At 41.4% G+C, this 17864-nt stretch overlaps 1 protein-coding gene across 1 annotated transcript in view; it reads left to right on the top strand.

Moving 5' to 3' along the window:
• Window positions 1-16949, top strand: part of LOC147321736 (uncharacterized) — a 32719-nt gene extending 15770 nt beyond the window's left edge. Inside the window, exons 3-5 of the mRNA XM_086305890.1 lie at window positions 7648-8244; window positions 13388-13984; window positions 14326-16949. Of these exons, the coding sequence (XP_086162016.1) occupies window positions 7648-8244; window positions 13388-13984; window positions 14326-14904 (1773 nt within the window). The 3' untranslated portion in view covers window positions 14905-16949. The remainder of the gene's footprint in view (window positions 1-7647; window positions 8245-13387; window positions 13985-14325) is intronic.
• Window positions 16950-17864: the final 915 nt, after the last annotated feature.

The following is a 17864-nucleotide window of genomic DNA, read 5'->3' as shown; positions in this document are numbered from 1 at the left end:
GCTGGATTCTTCACCCCAGTGAAGAGGTGATTGTTATTGCCTGATTTTAATAAATTGAGCCGTTTGCTCTTTGGTACCAAAGCATATCACAAAAAGGTTAATTCTAAAAATCTAAATCAGCTGTGTGTTAGCGGCAATACATGAAAAATCACAGGACCCACCATACAAGCGAGTCTACGAGCAGTTTTTACAAAGATTATATAAATTTTTTAAAAAAACCATATGCAAATGCCCAAAGTCTAACAACACAACCGCTACAAAAATGTAACTTTTATACGACCAGATTTTCGTATACTTCATTTAATAGTGTATTCCTCTCCAGCAGTAACTCCTACTTTGTCTGCTATTCTTATGAGGAAAAATTCTCCTGTATGACTCGCAGTGAATCCTGGGATATGGTGGGCCACAAAGGATACACCAGACCCATCCTTGAAATGTGTGGAAAAGTAGGACACGTTCGTCACCACATTCGGAGGACTCTTCGACTTTGGAAAGCCTTCATCGCATCACTGTGACATAATTGCCTACAAATACGGCATTTCAAGTATCAGTCCCCTGAATTTGGACACAGTCTTCCTCTCCTGGTGCATGCTCACTTTTTTTGACGGTTTGCAAATAAGGAGGTGGGGCATTGCCACCACTAACTAGTGTGGACCAGAATTCACTCTTACCAAATAATAAAAAATAGATGCTAAAAAAAACCCCAACCAGACAGAAAGATGATAAATTCCCCTCTCGCCCGTGCAGGTGGTTTATCATTCAAGCTCAGGTCCTCTACCAGAGGCCTGGGGGCTGGCATCAAAGAATACAGCCAGTCAAACCGGGGTAGCATTTGTGGTCCCTGAAAAGGATCAATGGTGGACCGTCAGTACACACTGGAGAAATGCTTCCAGTACTGTCAGCTGTTCAGTGGGTAGAAGACATGTGACCGTTACAATCAGGCATTTGTTCAGACTGAAGCTCTTCATTGGCCAGTTTACAGTGTAGCCACTCAGAAAGTAGAGCAGATGTACTAACAGAGGTTCAGCAAACATTTAACGAAATACACATGATGGGACTTATAGTTGGCTTTTTATGGATTCCAGCTCACTATGGAGTCAGAGGAAATGAAACGACAGAGTTGTGAAGAAAGCCACAAAACATGGGGTTAACTGAACTGGCTATTAACTTCTGTCAGACAGAGATAACGAGTATAATAAGGCGAGAAATAAAGGAAACATGACAAAAACAGTGGGAGGGAGAAAGAAATTTAAGGAGGGTAGGAGAAATGAGAAGCACAGGAAGGAGTAGGAGAGAGGAGGTGGTCATATCTGGAATAAGATTTGGACATATTGGTTTGATCACTAGTATTGGTGACTGTCAAACCTTTGAGTCGCCGAGAAGCTGAATAGGGGGATAATGTTGACGCGCCTGCTGTTCAAAACGTAAGTTTACTGCAAAAGGGTTCAAGAAGTGAACGTTTTAAGGTCTTATTCCAGTTTTTAAAACAGAGTATACATTTAGGGAGGATTTGTGTGTCGACGTTCCACTCCACACCAGTTGGTGGCGGTAATGCACCATTTTGTTGTTTAACAACCGCCAAACAACAAAATGGTGCAAACAATATAAAGAAGAAGAAGCCTGTTCCGGGATCATATGCCGTACACAGTTTGCACAGACGGAGCTACCGTTTCGTCCTAAGCGAGTAAAGTAGGGAATTTGGATGATAAAACAAACTAAACCACCGTTTGGATCGATATCTGCATCGATCTGCCCACCCTTGTCTCCTGGATCGTAGCTGAGATCAGCGTGAACCACGTGGGTCTCTGCTCCCTGATCTGTTTCCTGTGTTTGGAAAGAGTTGCAGCTTCATCGCGGAGTTTCTCTCGGTTTGTGGGCTCATCTAAAGGTAAGCACCGAGCTAACTTTACTGTGAGTTCAGTTCATGTTGAGTTTAGCTCCTGAATGAGGTCTTCTGCTGCTCTCCTCGGTGTCTGTTCACAGTTTATTGTGAACACGTTGAGAGAAGAGTCCAGCTGCTGTGGATGAACACATGAGAGGAAGTGAACTCCTACAAAGTCTCATTTTAATGAGTGTGGCTGCTGTAAAGTGATGCACAGGAAGATGTTAACAAAAACTAATGAAACAGAGATGAAAGTAAACAGTGTTCATATTTGAAAGCACAGAGAATAAAAATATATTGTGTTGGTTAATGTGCAGCTCTTGGTAATTTGGGAGAATCATGTTTTTAATCATGTTGTGGATTGAATGTTGGGTTTGATTTCATTTTGTCTACAGAAGTTTTTCCCACTTGTGATCGTTCAGATTGATTTGTTGGGTTGACTTGAATCATGTGAAGGTTTAAAGCTGCACTTCCCCCAAAAAGAATAAAGTATAATCATGAAGAATGTAAAAATGTCTTCCTGTGTCAAACACAGCTGCAGTCAAAGCAGGAAGGAAAGCACTTAAACCACTGATCAAAGCTCATTAATCAATGGCCATGATTACCGTTCAGTGTTGTGGTTCGAATTTGAGAAGAGACATACGACTGAAAGTCCATAGTGGGTCAACACAAATGATTTTATTAAAACACATATATGTGGTGAAGATGGGCTCTGCAAAACATCAGCCTCGATCTCCCGCGAACAATAGGTGGGTGTGATATTTATACTTGTAATATGCGTCACCGCAGATGCATGTTCCAGTAACTCCAGCGAGGACATATTCTAAAAAAGTTTGGTCCTTTTACAGCATCCTGCCATGCGATTACATTTGTTCCTGACCACCGAGAACACTCACGTTAACTTTTATCGAGTGGAAAAAAAGTTAGCTTGTTTATATTATGCTAACATAGCTGTGTTGCTAGCGGTCACGTAGCACGTCATTATATACCAGCTAGCCCAACTTCAGTAACCCTACAAACGTCACTGCTGTTTAGTTTTCTGTCTTCATTTATGCTGGAAGTGATAACAGAGCTGTACGTTTTAATTTGTTTCCAAAACCCCGCAGTCAGGACATGCTATATTGTATTTAGATAGAAGCTAGCGAGCTAAGTCCCTGCTAACTTCTAACTCCGTTAAATGTCATAAATTCCATTTTCATGGATGCCTGGATGTTAAACTCAATTGTTACACCTGGTAGAGCAGAACGCTGATCATTTTATTAAAGATGAAAGACTTTAGACAGTTTTTCAACTCTCAGTAATGCCATAGTGATCATTTGATATATGGACCTGCAGCGGAGTTTAGGCCCAGACACGGCTAGTGACGTCAGACTGAACAACCGGATACTTCCTGACTCCGTTTGAGTCATCTATTACCAGGCAAACTTCAATGCAGCAGGCTGCTGAGCATACACACCAGCCTTCAATATGTGGTAAATTGTACTGTAAACATGTAGGGCAATTCTTTCAACTTGAACTTTGCTCCATAGATCAGTCGAACTCGCGCCAGCTGTAGCTTCAAACCATTAATTAACTTGACCGAGCTTATATGTGTATATAAGATTATAATGTAGTTATACTAACACCTGAAATACAGACTTTAACATAACATCAACAGTTTCAATAAATGTGTCAATGAAGTGATAATGATAAATCATAAATGATGCAACAATAATAATAATGGCCTGTAAATGGTAAATGGCCTGTATTTTTATATAGCGCTTTACTAATGATTATGAATAGTAACAGTAAATAATATTTCATCCCGACAACAGTGAGTGAGTCGCTGCAATCACAGCATTTGATCAATGAGCTTTAATCAGTGGTTGTTGGGGAATAGTGGAGGTGGTGGGACTGAAGGTGTGGAAAGTGTGGGGTGGGGGAGTAACAGGTCTGTCCCTGTTTGTGGAAACCACAGGAGGAGCTGTTCAGGCTGTTGCTGGGTGTGAATTGTTGATGGAGTCTTTAAACTTGTAGTTGCTGTTTTCCAGACTGAAGCAGAGTCGTTAGCTGAAAACTGGTTTTAGAGGTTCATTCAGGACACCTTCTCAGGCTCTTACAGCCTTACCTGTATCATAACAAAGTGTATAAACCCCAATCCACCTTTAACATGGTCCTTCTCCCAAACCTTCAAATAGGACTTTCTGGCCCTGTCATAGTAAAGGGCTGCTTAGAATATTAGAGCCAATGTCACAAAGTTCCTCCTGAAGTATAAGTGAGTGAGAGAGTTTCCTCACTTTGCAGCACAACACGTCTCACAAGATTTCTACAAGCAATCAGAGTGAAATTTGTACTTTGTGTTGTCAGATGAACATATGAGACACTTTGACTCTTCAGTGCAGTGTGGAGCCTAACAAAGATCTGTTTTGTGTCCCAGCTGATCAGCAGGAGGAGAAGAGTCTGACGGAGCAGCAGAGGAACATTTTCAGCCATCTGGACTCAGCTGAGTCACTACAGAGGAAACAATGAGCTCAACACAGGAGGTGAGGAAAATATCACAGTTTCACCAAATAATCAGTCACGTCTAAAACTCTCATCCTCCCAACCTGTTATATGACTGTGTTGTATATTATGTTGTTTTTTTAGAGACCACAGCACATGTTAAAATAAGGAAGGTTTATTCATCAACATTATTAATAATCAAATGGACATTTGTCAGAGTTTTACCCCTGATACTGCTGGATAAACAGAAACTCACTCAGGAACGAGGTCACACAGAGCTCAAGTTTTCACTCGCGAGGGGGAAGCAGTTGTCTCCAACCCACTTCAACTTGCTTTTCCCCCTGCAGGTTGTTTTTATTGGTTACACACATGAATATTCATAAAGCTTGTTGCTGTATTACCTATGAGAAACTACTATAACTGGTTATAAAGTGATTGTGCTGTGCAAGTGTGATTATACATTGTGTGTGGTTATATGATGAGAGTGCAGCTCTCCCAGATTGTTGTTGGTAGAATCTGTTCTTCTCAAGGCTGCTTGTTCCCCTTATCAATGTCATGCACGTAGTCATATGCGTGGGTTACCTAGATAGCAAACAGAAGCATTCTAGCTTTCTAAATGGCATTGTGTAGCTTTTTAAAGGGCAACCTACAACACATACATTAAACCTAACAGTTTTTTCATCACCCCAAAAAATACACGTTCAAAGCACCACAACAGCAGCCCGATATCAGACAGAAGCTCTCAGCTGAGCTCTGTAGAGTGGGCAATTATAATGAAGCTTCATTAGGATTTGTAGATTCAAGCTGCTCTTCACATTTTTGGCCAGCAGATGTCACCAAAGAGGACTGTGTTGAAAAGCTTCGAGTAATGAACCTTTTTCAATACAAGCTTCAGTGTTTCAGAAAGCTTCATTTGGCCATCACTGATATAAATAATATTATAGAAATGATCAGAGGAGGCAAAAGTACATTTACTCTATACTTAAGTAGAAGTACAGATATTAGTGTTAAAAATACTTCAGTAAAAATATTCATTCACCTTCTTTATTTAAGTACCAGTGAAAAAGAAAAAATGCTCTGAAATGTAATCAGAGTAAAAAAGTAAAAGTAGCTCCTTGAAGAACTTTTTAACCACATGTTTTTATCCAAAGTTAACTGAACCTTGTGCTTTGTTAATGTAATAATAAAATAAGATTAGTAGATCAAATACAAACTATTTATTTCTAATAAAGGTTCTCTGTTTGAATCAGTTAAGTAGAAAATGAAGGAAAATAAAACATGTGTGTATTTTCTGTTGCCTACACTGTAGAGGGTGACTTTGCCTCTAAACAGGAACATGAGCAGGGAAGAGGTTAAAGTGGGATTGAGCAGGTGGGAACCCTAAAATCAGCTGTAGTGGCTCAGCGTGGGGAAAAGAATCACAGCTCACAATAATTTCTGTTGAGAGCTCCAGTAGATTTTCTTAAAGTACAGGCTGTGATCAGCTGACCTGCTGCTCTCTGTGGATGTACACAACTGAATTCAACCAGATGTCAGCAGATGTTTCATGAGCTGTCCTGGCTGATTTCCATCCTCTACACTGACAGTACACTGTCTTTATATTAGACACTATACTGTTGGTATGAAGGTGGAACTCAGTGAATGGATGTCAGCGTCACGAGCTTCAGTTTAAATGAATCTCTGCTACACTTGATGTAATCTAACTGTGACATGAGCACCACAGTCACTGTGCACCAGTCACACACTGTTCTTTACTTTAAATCCATCACAGTTCAGCAAACGAACCTGTTTATCCTGCACTAACCTGCAGAGGATCTTCATGCAGTCTTTAAATAACACAGTTAGTGATGAAATGGATGCTTCTCTGGTGTCCTGGATTGTTGATTACCTGACAGGAAGACCACAATATGTACGTCTCCCACAGTGTGTGTCTGACAAGGTGATCAGCAACACAGGGGCACCACAGGGGACTGTCCTCTCCCCCTTCCTCTTCACCCTCTACACCACAGACTTCAGCCACTGCACAGAGACCTGCCATCTTCAGAAGTCTTCTGATGACTCTGCGGTGGTTGGATGCATCAGCAGGGATGATGAGACAGAGTACCGGGCTGTGATCGACTCCTTTGTCACGTGGTGTGAGCAGAATCATCTGCAGCTCAACGTGGCAAAGACCAAGGAACTGATCGTGGACTTCAGGAAGACCAGGAAACACTTGACCCCTGTTTCAATCCAGGGGGTCAGTGTTGACATTGTGGAGGACTATAAATACCTTGGAGTAAACATTGACAATAAACTGGACTGGGCTAAAAACACCACAGCACTTTACAGGAAGGGCCAGAGTCGTCTCTAGTTTTTTGAGGCGACTGAGGTCCTTCAACATCTGCCAGAAAATGCTGAGGATTTTCTATGAGTCTGTTGTGGCCAGTGCGATCCTCTATGCTGTTGCATGCTGGGGGAGCAGGCTGAGGGTCGCAGATGCCAACAGACTTAATAAACTGATCCGTAAGGCCAGCAATGTTGTGGGGATGGAGCTGGACTCCCTCAAGGTGGTGTCGGAGAGGCGGATGCTGTCCAAGATAAAGACAATGTTGGATAACACCTCCCACCCACTCCATGACATGCTGGTCAGTCACAGGAGCTCGTTCAGTGAGAGACTGAGATTACCGAAAAGCACCACTGAACGACACAGGAAATCTTTCCTGCCTGTGGCTCCCTGTACAACGCATCCACTTAACACACTGGTTACTGCTACAACTACACGCTTCTTTTCCAGCTATTTATTTATGAGTGACTTATGTATGTATGTATGTATGTATGTATGTATGTATATGTATATATTGTACTATTCTTAGTTAGCATATTGTCTGTCTTGTCTTAATGTTGGTTTATAATGGAGCACTGTAACAAAAAATAATTTCCCCCAGGGATAAATAAAGTATTCTGATTCTGATTCTGAAATAACTCTCCTCAAATTCCTCCAACCAAAAGTAAAAAGACTGTTTTGAAAATACAATGAGTAGAAAGTCCTTTTTTTTTTAATGTGGGGAGTAAAAGTAAGGAAAAAATTATTTTACTGTTTGAACAGTCATGAATTATTTTTAACACCAGGTTGGATGTAATGTTTTTCTACTACCAGCAGGTGGGGATAAGAGACCTTTAATGTGTTTGGTGCCACACTCCACCTTCAGGTTTAAAACTAGTGTTAATGGAGGGAGTTTGAAGGTTGAGTTTGTTCCACGACTGCATTTCACTCACTGCCTCTGTTTGTATCTCTGTCACTGCAGGACCAACATGGAGCGAGAAGTCAGTGCTCTCAGGAGGCCGACAAACCTCACAGAAGAAAGAGAGAGAAAACATACACCTGTGACGAGTGTGGGAAGAAGTTTACTCTGAAGGAGTCACTAAAATATCATCAGGTCATCCACACTGGAGAGAAACCGTTCAGCTGTGACTTGTGTGGAAAGACTTTTTCCTGGAAGGTTGCTCTAAAAAGACACCAACTCATCCACAGTGGAGTTAAAGCGTACAGCTGTGATCAGTGTGGCAGAGCTTTTACTCACAGTAGCAGCTTACAGAATCATCTAGTTACCCACTCTGGAATTAAGGCATACAGCTGTGACATCTGTGGGAAAACTTTCAGCCGGAAAGGGTACCGAAATACACACCTACGCATTCACACCAGAGAAGATGTGTACTGCTGTGATCAGTGTGGCAAACAGTTTACAACAGGCTCACAGTTACAACAACACATGTTTACCCACACCAAGGAGAGACCTTATAAATGTGACCTGTGTGAGAAGACTTTTAAATCTCCACATTACCTGAGACTACACCAACAGATCCACACCAGAAAGAGACTCTACAAGTGCAGTTACTGTGAGGTATGTATTTATATTTTTATCTTGTCATTTTAGCCTGACTGTTTGGAACAACTCTGCTCATTAAACTGTGTTAGCATGTTAGCAATTCTACTGCCTGGAAAAGGCTGCATCTGAGGCGGCACAGTTAATCTGCCTCAGATTGTTTTGCAGCATGTTTCATAATCTGAAAAAAAAGACATAATGACACATGTACAGACCCAAGATCTGATTTCAACACATGAGGACTTACATGCTTTTCCTTCTTATTCTCATTTAAAATGTCTATCTTTTAATAAATAATTATACGAAGCTTACACCCAAAGTTTTAATCTGATGTAAAATGTATAGAAGTTCATTACTGTATATAGTAACTGTTAAGTCTAATATACCCTAGTAAGCTGTAGTACTTTTTCCTTTGGGAAGGTCCCATCTGTGCAGTCTGCAAATCTGTTGAAGATGTTGAATCTATTTAAATGTTCTTGAAAAATAATTGATTTCCTTGCAAGTATCATGAGGTGGAGGGTGGGTGGTTGCCTTTTGTTTTTGTTTTTTTTTGCTGGGAGTTTTAGAGCCCTATTAGTTAGGTTGCTTACTCTTTAAAATACCAGAATAGGGAGGATGGAGTAGGTTTACATTCATTAGATTGGTCAGTATTGCTGAACTATGAAATATTTTGGGTGCAGTGTATTTTTTGCATACAGGTATAACAGAATACATTTAGTGTTTTTTTTTTTTTTTACTTGAGCATGATATTAAAAAATGTAAATGGTAAATGGTCTGTATTTGTATAGCGCTTTTCTAGTCCATAGGACCCCAAAGCGCTTTACACTACATTCAGTCATTCACCCATTCACACACACATTCACACACTGGCGATGGCAGCTACATTGTAGCCACAGCCACCCTGGGGCGCACTGACAGAGGCGAGGCTGCCGGACACTGGCGGCACCGGGCCCTCTGACCACCAGTGGTGGTCAGTTTTATTGATTAAAAACACACAGTATCAGATTCATATTGGTATTGGCAGATATCCAAATTTATGATATTGGTATCGGACATAACAAAGTGGTATCGTGCCATCTCTAGTACAGACCCAATATCTGATTTCAACACATGAGGACTTACATGTAAGCTTTAATCTCCAGTTGATCAAATCCCACTGAGCAGTCCTTCCCTTTAAATCTAACCTCTCTTCTTCCTCTCCTGTCCTGTGTGTCTTATCTTTCTCCATCTCTGAGTGAAGTTAGCTCTCTTTCTTTTCTCTCCCTGTGATGTACAGCAGCTGGACCTTTAGCCAGCAACACACTGTGAGACAAACTGCACACAAACAGTTTGTGTGTTTGCTGATGTTTGTTGATAGAAACGCTGCATTTGAAATTACCTGTTTGTTCAGGTGCTGTGCAAAAAAGAAAGAAGAACAACGTCTCATAGGGCTGCACGATTTTGCATAAAATGAGAATCACAATTTTTTTGCTTAGAATTGAGATCACGATTCTGTCACGATTTTCTTTTCTAATATAAATATTTATTACACTTATTAACTGCACATCAACTTCGTAATAGTTGAGACTGAACATAAGAACAATTTCGTCTCCACCGTTGCTCGACACTGCGTGTATACAGCAGGTAGTGCAACATTTGAAAAATAGTTGCAGGATGGCACTGTGTAGCGTTTGTCTAGGGTAGGGGTCAGCAACCTTTAACACCCAAAGAGCCATTTGGACCCGGGTTCCACGCAAAAGAAAACGATGGGGGCGCAAATACTTTTTGACATCTCAAATGAAGATAACACTGTATATATTGTTTTTACCTTTATGCTTTGTGTGAACAACTAAGGTGTGTTGCTTATGAAGTCCATGAAGTGCTACAGAGAAAATTACATTTTATTTCTGTAATTAACACATTTTGAACTCTTAAAGAAATATAACAAAAGGAAAGACACCCAGCTGAACTAAAATGATCCATGTAGCAAAGAAAAACTGTTGTGAGCCGCCACCCTTATATCGCCTTTGGGCTTTTGGAGCCTTGACCTGACTTTAAAAAAAAATAACTGGAAAAAAGCACTACGCTGCTAAAAGATGAAAAATAGATATTTGCAAAATTCTGCCTAAATATGTATTTTACCTGGTTAATGTGTGTGGCGAGGCGTGGTCTGCAGCGCTGCTGCAGGGGAGGCAGATGCATCTGAGCGGGACCCGCAATCACGCCTCGCCGCCTTAAAGTCTGTGCTCTCTATGCTGTTGTGTTGGTGTGTGTCGGGCTGTGAGCTGAAAAGCTACAGCCGGCTGTATACGTACAGCAACCGTGTGTGAAAAGTGGTCAATAAAGAGATGCTGAAAAGTATGTTCATACACTGAACAAAAATATAAACGCAACACCTTTGTTACTGCTCCCATTCCCCATGGGATGGACGTAGAGACCTAAAATTCATTCCAGATACACAATATAACCATCCCTCCCAAACAGTGGTCACAAATCAGTCCAAATGTGTGGTAGTGGGCACATCTGCTATATTGAGATAATCCATCCCACCTCACAGGTGTGCCACATCAGGATGCTGATCTGACATCATGAGTAGTGCACAGGTGTACCTCAGACTGCCCACAACAAAAGGCCACCCTGGAATGTGCAGTTTTGTCTCACAGCAAAATGCCACAGATGCCACAAGCAATGAGGGAGCGTGCAATTGGCCTGCTGACAGCAGGAATGTCAACCAGATCTGTCGCCCGTGCATTGAATGTTCATTTCTCAACCATAAGCCATCTCCACAGGCGTTTCAGAGAATATGGCAGCACATCCAACCGGCCTCACAACCGCAGACCTCGTGTAACCACACCAGCCCAGGACCTCCACATCCAGCAGGTTCACCTCCAAGATCGTCTGAGACCAGCCACCCAGACAGCTGCTGGAACAATTGGTTTGCACAACCAAACAATTTCTGCACAAACTGTCAGAAACCGTCTCAGGGACGCTCAACTGCATGCCCGTTGTCCTCATCGGGGTCTTGACCTGACTCCAGCTCGTCGCCGTAACAGACTTGTGTGGGCAAATGCTCACATCCGATGGCGTCTGGCACGTTGGAGAGGTGTGCGCTTCACGGATGAATCATGGTTCACATTGTTCAGGGCAGATGGCAGCTGAGAATGTCCCAGTTCTTGCATGGCCAGCATACTCACCGGACATGTCACCCATTGAGCATGTTCGGGATGTGCTTGACCGGCGTATACGACAGCGTGTACCAGTTCCCACGAATATCCAACAACCTCGCACAGCCATTGAAGTGGAGTGGACCAACATTCCACAGGCCACAATTGACAATCTGATAGACTCCATGCGACGATGTGTTGCATGAGGCAAATGGTGGTCACACCAGATACTGACCGGTTCTGGGTCCCCAGACCCCCAATAGCGCAAAGAACTGCACATTCCAGGGTGGCCTTTTGTTGTGGGCAGTCTGAGGTACACCTGTGCGCTACTCATGATGTCAGATCAGCATCCTGATGTGGCACACCTGTGAGGTGGGATGGATTATCTCAATATGGCAGATGTGCCCACTACCACACATTTGGACTGATTTGTGACCACTGTTTGGGAGGGATGGTTATATTGTGTATCTGGAATGAATTTTAGGTCTCTACGTCCATCCCATGGGGAATGGGAGCAAAGACAAAAGTGTTGCGTTTATATTTTTGTTGAGTGTACAAACATCGTCGGGTCTGCCCTGATATGTTTACAATGGGACTTCTGCTCCTGAACCTCTGCGCACAGCGTCTGCAGATCGGGGTTGTACGAAGTCACTTTCATCTTCTCGCAGGACTATAAGCTGTCATCTGTGAGGCATGAGCGGTGTTTGTTTTTAACATAGTTCACGGTGGAGAACAGCTGCTGACATAATGTGGATCCGAAGATCCATAATTGTCCTACATGGGGTTGAAAGTCTCGATAAATTGCACGGCGTTTCGGGGGGTATATCGGCTTCCGCTAGTGTGACGCTTATTTTGAGCGGAAAAAAAAATAGAATATAATTTTATTTTTATATTTCAATATCACAATAATCTTCCAATTTAGAACTACAAGTTAAAAAAGAACTAACATAAATAAAATACACTTCAGCTAAATACTTCTAATTTATTTCCCAAACCACGCGGAGCCGCACTGTAAGGACTAAAGAGCCACATGCGGCTCCGGAGCCGCAGGTTGCCGACCCCTGGTCTAGGGTGTTGATCATTTTCCTAAATCCCTCGTTTTGCACAGTGTTGATGGGAGCCATATCTTTAGCCAGGTGATAAGTGAAAGCCTCTGTAATTTCTTTGTGCCTGCGGGAGTTCGACGGCGCTGTATAAGGTTCCCGTTATTGATGTTTGGGTGGTTGACCGGGACGGATTTTCTCCTGTCACTTTCTTGACCTTTACAGCTTCGTCATCTCTCACATGCTCTCCGTTGTTTTTTCCCCTGCATCAGCAAGCTGGCTTCTGTATCACGTGGTATAAGGCTCCGCCCTTGTCATTTGTTGAGCAGGAAGAGTGAGCGCTTGTTTTCATGTCCCGGATCAAAATGCGGTACAATCGTCATCTTTTGTTTCTTCTTTTTTTTTAATCGTTGTCATTTGTAAATGAGATCGCACATAAGTATGAATTGAGATCGCGATTTTCTAACGATTAATTGTGCAGCCCTAACGTCTCACTTTAACTCCTGACTATGACTCACAGTTTTGCCTCTTTCATCTCTTTTTATGTTTCATACCCTGGTGATTAGTACACGATCAGGATTGTCTTTCATGTGTTACTTTTCAGGCTCAAATTGGTTTGATGTTTGATGCCCTTAGTGATGAAATAACTCCCCTCAAATTTCTCAAACCAAAAGTAAAAAAGTCTGTTTTGAAAATACAATGAGTAGAAAGTCCTTTTTGTGTGGGGAGTAAAAGTAAGGAAAATAAGGAAAAAATATTTTAGAGTGTTTGAAAAGTCATGAATTATTTTTAACACCAGGTTGAATGTAATGTGTCAGAACTACCAGCAGGTGGGGATAAGAGACCTTTAAGGTGTTTGGTGCCACACTCCACCTTCAGGTTTAAAACTAGTGTTAATGGAGGGAGTTTGAAGGTTGAGTTTGTTCCACGACTGCATTTCACTCACTGCCTCTGTTTGTATCTCTGTCACTGCAGGACCAACATGGAGCGAGAAGTCAGCGCTCTCAGGAGGCCGACAAACCTCAACCAAGAAAGGGAGAGAAAACACACACCTGTGATGATTGTGGGAAGGATTTTCCTGCTAAGTCTACACTAAAATGTCATCAGGTCATCCACACTGGAGAGAAACCGTACAGCTGTGACTTGTGTGAAAAGACTTTTTCCTGGAAGCGTTCCCTAAAAACACACCAACTCATCCACAGTGGAGTTAAAGCGTACAGCTGTGATCAGTGTGACAAAGCTTTTACTCACAGTAGCAGCTTACAGAATCATCTAGTTACCCACTCTGGAATTAAGGCATACAGCTGTGACATCTGTGGGAAAACCTTCAGCCGGTTAGGGAACCGAAATACACACCTACGCATTCACACCGGACATGATGTGTACTGCTGTGATCAGTGTGGCAAACAGTTTGTCACAGACAGAGACTTACAACAACACATGTTTACCCACACTGAGGAGAGACCTTATAAATGTGACCTGTGTGAGAAGACTTTTAAATCTCCACGTTACCTGAGACGACACCAACAGATCCACACCAGAAAGAGACTCAACAAGTGCAGTTACTGTGAGGTATGTATTTATATTGTTATCTTGTCATTTTAGCCTGACTGTTTGGAACAACTCTGCTCATTAAATTGTCTCAGCTAGGGGTGGGTTTTGATAATCGATTTACGATTAAAATCGATTCTGGCTTGGATAACATGACATCAATTCATTAAAATCCTGAATCGAGTTTTTTAATATAATTTTATTTTGCTCGAAATGCCCGAATCTCAGCAGCTCTGAGTGATTATTCAGATTTTCATTTCAGTTATGATTTTGTTTGTTTTTTATTTGCTCTTTATTTCAGGCGACATTCAGGATAAAAATGGTGAAGGACTGACTTACACTGTCTTTGTGTCTTTGTTTAGAAGCAGAGCGACACAGATGGATCCAGTTCTCAACCCTGTCATCACTGTGGTGGTGGGAAAGACTTTCATTGTGACCTCTCTGGAAAAACTTTCAGTTGGAAAGCTGACCTAAAAACACATCAACGTAGACACACTGGAGAAGAACTGAAATACTGCAAAGAATGTGGGAGAAGCTTCACCACATTAAGGGGATTAAAACGACATGAACTCATTCACAGTGGGACAAAAAAGCACCTCTGTGATCAGTGTGGGTCATCTTTCATTACTGCAGGTGAGCTTAAAAGACACAAACGAGTCCACACAGGGGAGAAACCATACAAGTGCAGACACTGTGACAAAGGATTCTCACAATCAACTAATCGTAACAAGCATGAATGTGCACACATGGAAGGAAACTACAGCTGTGACCAGTGTGACAAGAGCTTCAGGAATCTCAGTTCATACTCCAAACACAAACGATCCCACGTTACTAATAAACTGTTTCACTGTTACCAATGTCCCAAAACATTCACTAAATTATCTGCTCTGTGCAAACATCAGCGTGATCACTCAGGGCTGAAATCACTCCCATCACAGTGAATATGAAGAGACAGAAAGATCCTCTTCTGGTTTCAGGGTCAGACTCAAAACCCTTGAGATCAGGCTCCACAGAGTTCAGAGTGAATCTCCTGTAAAGATCTGATGAGGCAACTATGAATGAAAATGGTTCTCTAGTCTCATTTTAAGCTTTCTAAACTGTTCTGCTTCAGTGTTCATGTCGAGTGGTTCGCTTTGTTCCAGCAGTTGGATGAAAAAGTTTGAGCTGTGATTTCATTTCCTGTATTTCAGAGTAAAGGCTGAAGTGACAAATGGAAACATGTTTACAGTCAGTCAGATGAACTGTTTTCAGTGGCACAGATGGAGGTTTATCAGAGGAGGAGACTTGGCTGCTCTCCACTCACACTGAACAGGGTTCCTGCAGCTTATTAAAAATCTGACCTGAAAGTTATGAAGTTTCCTTGTAACACTGAGTTACAGTAGGGGGGCTGCTCCATAATCCAGTTCAATAACACATCTCCTGACATTAAACATAAGCTTATTTAATAATGTGGATCTCTTTTGTCCAGATTTTTATTCAGAGGCAGCAACTGTGGTAAGAATTGACCCGGATGTTTATATATCTTAAAGTTTAGTATCAAGTTCATTTCCTTGTTGATGCAGAGCCAGAATTTAGATATTTTTAGACAATCCCATAGAAGATGCATGTAAGTTCCATCTGCTGTTTTATATTTGAGAAAAATTTGAAACATCTTTAAAATCTTTTATTTTTCCTTAAACTTGCTGTAGGTATTAAAACTCATGATTTTGTGTTTAAGATGTCGAAACAATTAATTTTGGGAGCTCATTTTTTTTAAAGTTGTGGTTTCATTTGTTCAGAGTTCATCAACGTTTTCCTGATACAAGGTGTGATGGATCCATGCTTTTATGCTGTTTAAGACAAATTCTGAAAGCTGAACGTTGCAGAGATTATAGCAATTCTTGAACTTAAAGGTGCCATGATGAATTCAGCTTTATTATGTGATAAGAACAAGTAGTCTGATGTCCTGTTATCATGATGACACTAAAATTTGAGATACAATAAATAAAATAAGTTTTTGTACTAGGTATCGTCGATACCACCCTGAAGTTTACTTGGTATCGGATCCGAAAGTAAATCAGTGGTATTGCACATCACTAGTCATGATACATCAATACAATATGCATAAGAGGGCAAACCATGTTTAATTTATACATCATTCTACCAGTAATCTAGTTCATCAGTTTGTAGCTTCACAAAACAAAATAAAAAGGAATTTTTGCAACAGGTTTTTCAATCAATTTTGTTAATTTTGTTTCCAGATAAGAGAGGCCAGACCTTTCTTATCCTCTGTGTTTAATCTGGATGTTGGGACAGCTAAGAGCTTTTAAACCACAGACTTCAGTGATCTTGCAGGAGCGAACCAATTTAAAAGATCAGAAAGGTTTGAGGGTCCTAACCCATGCAACGCCTTAAAAACACATAATAAAATCTTAGGTTTTGAATTCATTTTAACTCGCAGCCAGTGTAAGGATGCCAGTATGGGAGACTCGGTTGCATAAGATAAGATAACCTTTATTAGTCCCGAGCGTGGGAAATGTATTTTGTTACAGCAGTAGACAGTGCAAATGTATAAAAGGCTCTGGGGTTTTATGTCTATGTTCTGCAATATTGTGTGGCAATAAAACAGCTGGCGGTGACAATCCAGCAAAGTGGAAGCCTGTTGTCCTCCTGTATCCTGACCGATACACCATCTTGTTAGCTGCTGAACCTAAAAGAACTAGCCCTCACCAAGTACTCCTCAACAGCAAAGTTTCATAGAAAACTTTGAGAAAAAACACTGGAGTAATATATCCATAAGATACTGTACACCAGGGGTCGGCAACCCTAGGCACGCGTGGCACAGTTGGCAGGCTGAGAAAGAAGACGTAAGGGGAAAGGTGACTGTGATATGCCAGTCTGTTCTGCCAGAACAAAATCATAGGCTGCCTGACGTCATCGACACCGTACACCGACTCGGAGCCAAGCGACAAGGTAGCACCAGACCTAGAGGCATCATCGTGCAGTTCACCTCCCGAATCTACAGAGATGCTGTATGGAAAGCAGCCAAGACATCCTCCTACCTGCAGGACAATCATTTGAGGTTCGCTGAAGATCTGTCCAGGGAGGACAGAGAACGTCGTGACAAACTGTGGCCGATGATAGACAAAGCTCGTAAGGAGGGTAAGCCGGCTTATTTCGTGGGAGGCCGAGGATTCATCAGTGGATCAGAAGTTTTCCCTCCTTCATAGAGACGCTTATTCAGTCTCCGAAATGACATTTCTGTAAGCTTGTTTACATGGTGAACTTGATATTTTCACCCTCAGGTTAAAGCTTTATTTTGTGTTGAAGAGTGTGTTTATCTATGAAAAGCTATATTTAAACCATAGTACAGTAGATAGTTAAATACTGTGTTTTTATAAGCTTAGTCACTCAGGGTTTTTACTGTTCTACTACCTAAATTGTGCAGCACCCGGTCCCCTTATCCTATAGATCTGTTCTTAGCTGTAGAAGTTTAGAACTTACTTTTTCTCTTTCTTTTTTCTAATAACTTTGTCTTTTTCATTTGTTTCTCTTAATACCAGGGGTTTAAGACAAACATGTAAACGCAAAGCTTTGTTTTTATTTGCCAAACAATTTAAAACAGATTTTTGCTTTTTCCAAGAGAGTCATTCCACACCTGCTGATACAAATTTTTGGAAATCACAATGGGGTAATGAAGTCTGGTTGTCCCATGGCTCTGAGCGTTCTGCTGGAGTTGCCACGCTTAAAAATTATTTTTCTGGAGATGTGTTACACTCTGACTGTGACACCTTAGGACACTACCTCTGCTCACTAATCAGACACAATAACAGTACTTTCATTGCAGTAAATATATATGGTTACAATAATAAAACTGAAAATGATAAATTACTTGACTCCTTAGAAGAAAGAATTAATTTCT

This window comes from Aulonocara sp. 'chitande type north' Nkhata Bay, linkage group LG9 (assembly GCF_057382095.1).
Source record: "Aulonocara sp. 'chitande type north' Nkhata Bay isolate Kocher_YH1m ecotype deep benthic linkage group LG9, A_spYH_male_GT1.1, whole genome shotgun sequence".
Taxonomy (NCBI): Eukaryota; Metazoa; Chordata; class Actinopteri; order Cichliformes; family Cichlidae; genus Aulonocara; species Aulonocara sp. 'chitande type north' Nkhata Bay.
This window is presented reverse-complemented; position numbering and strand designations above follow the sequence as displayed.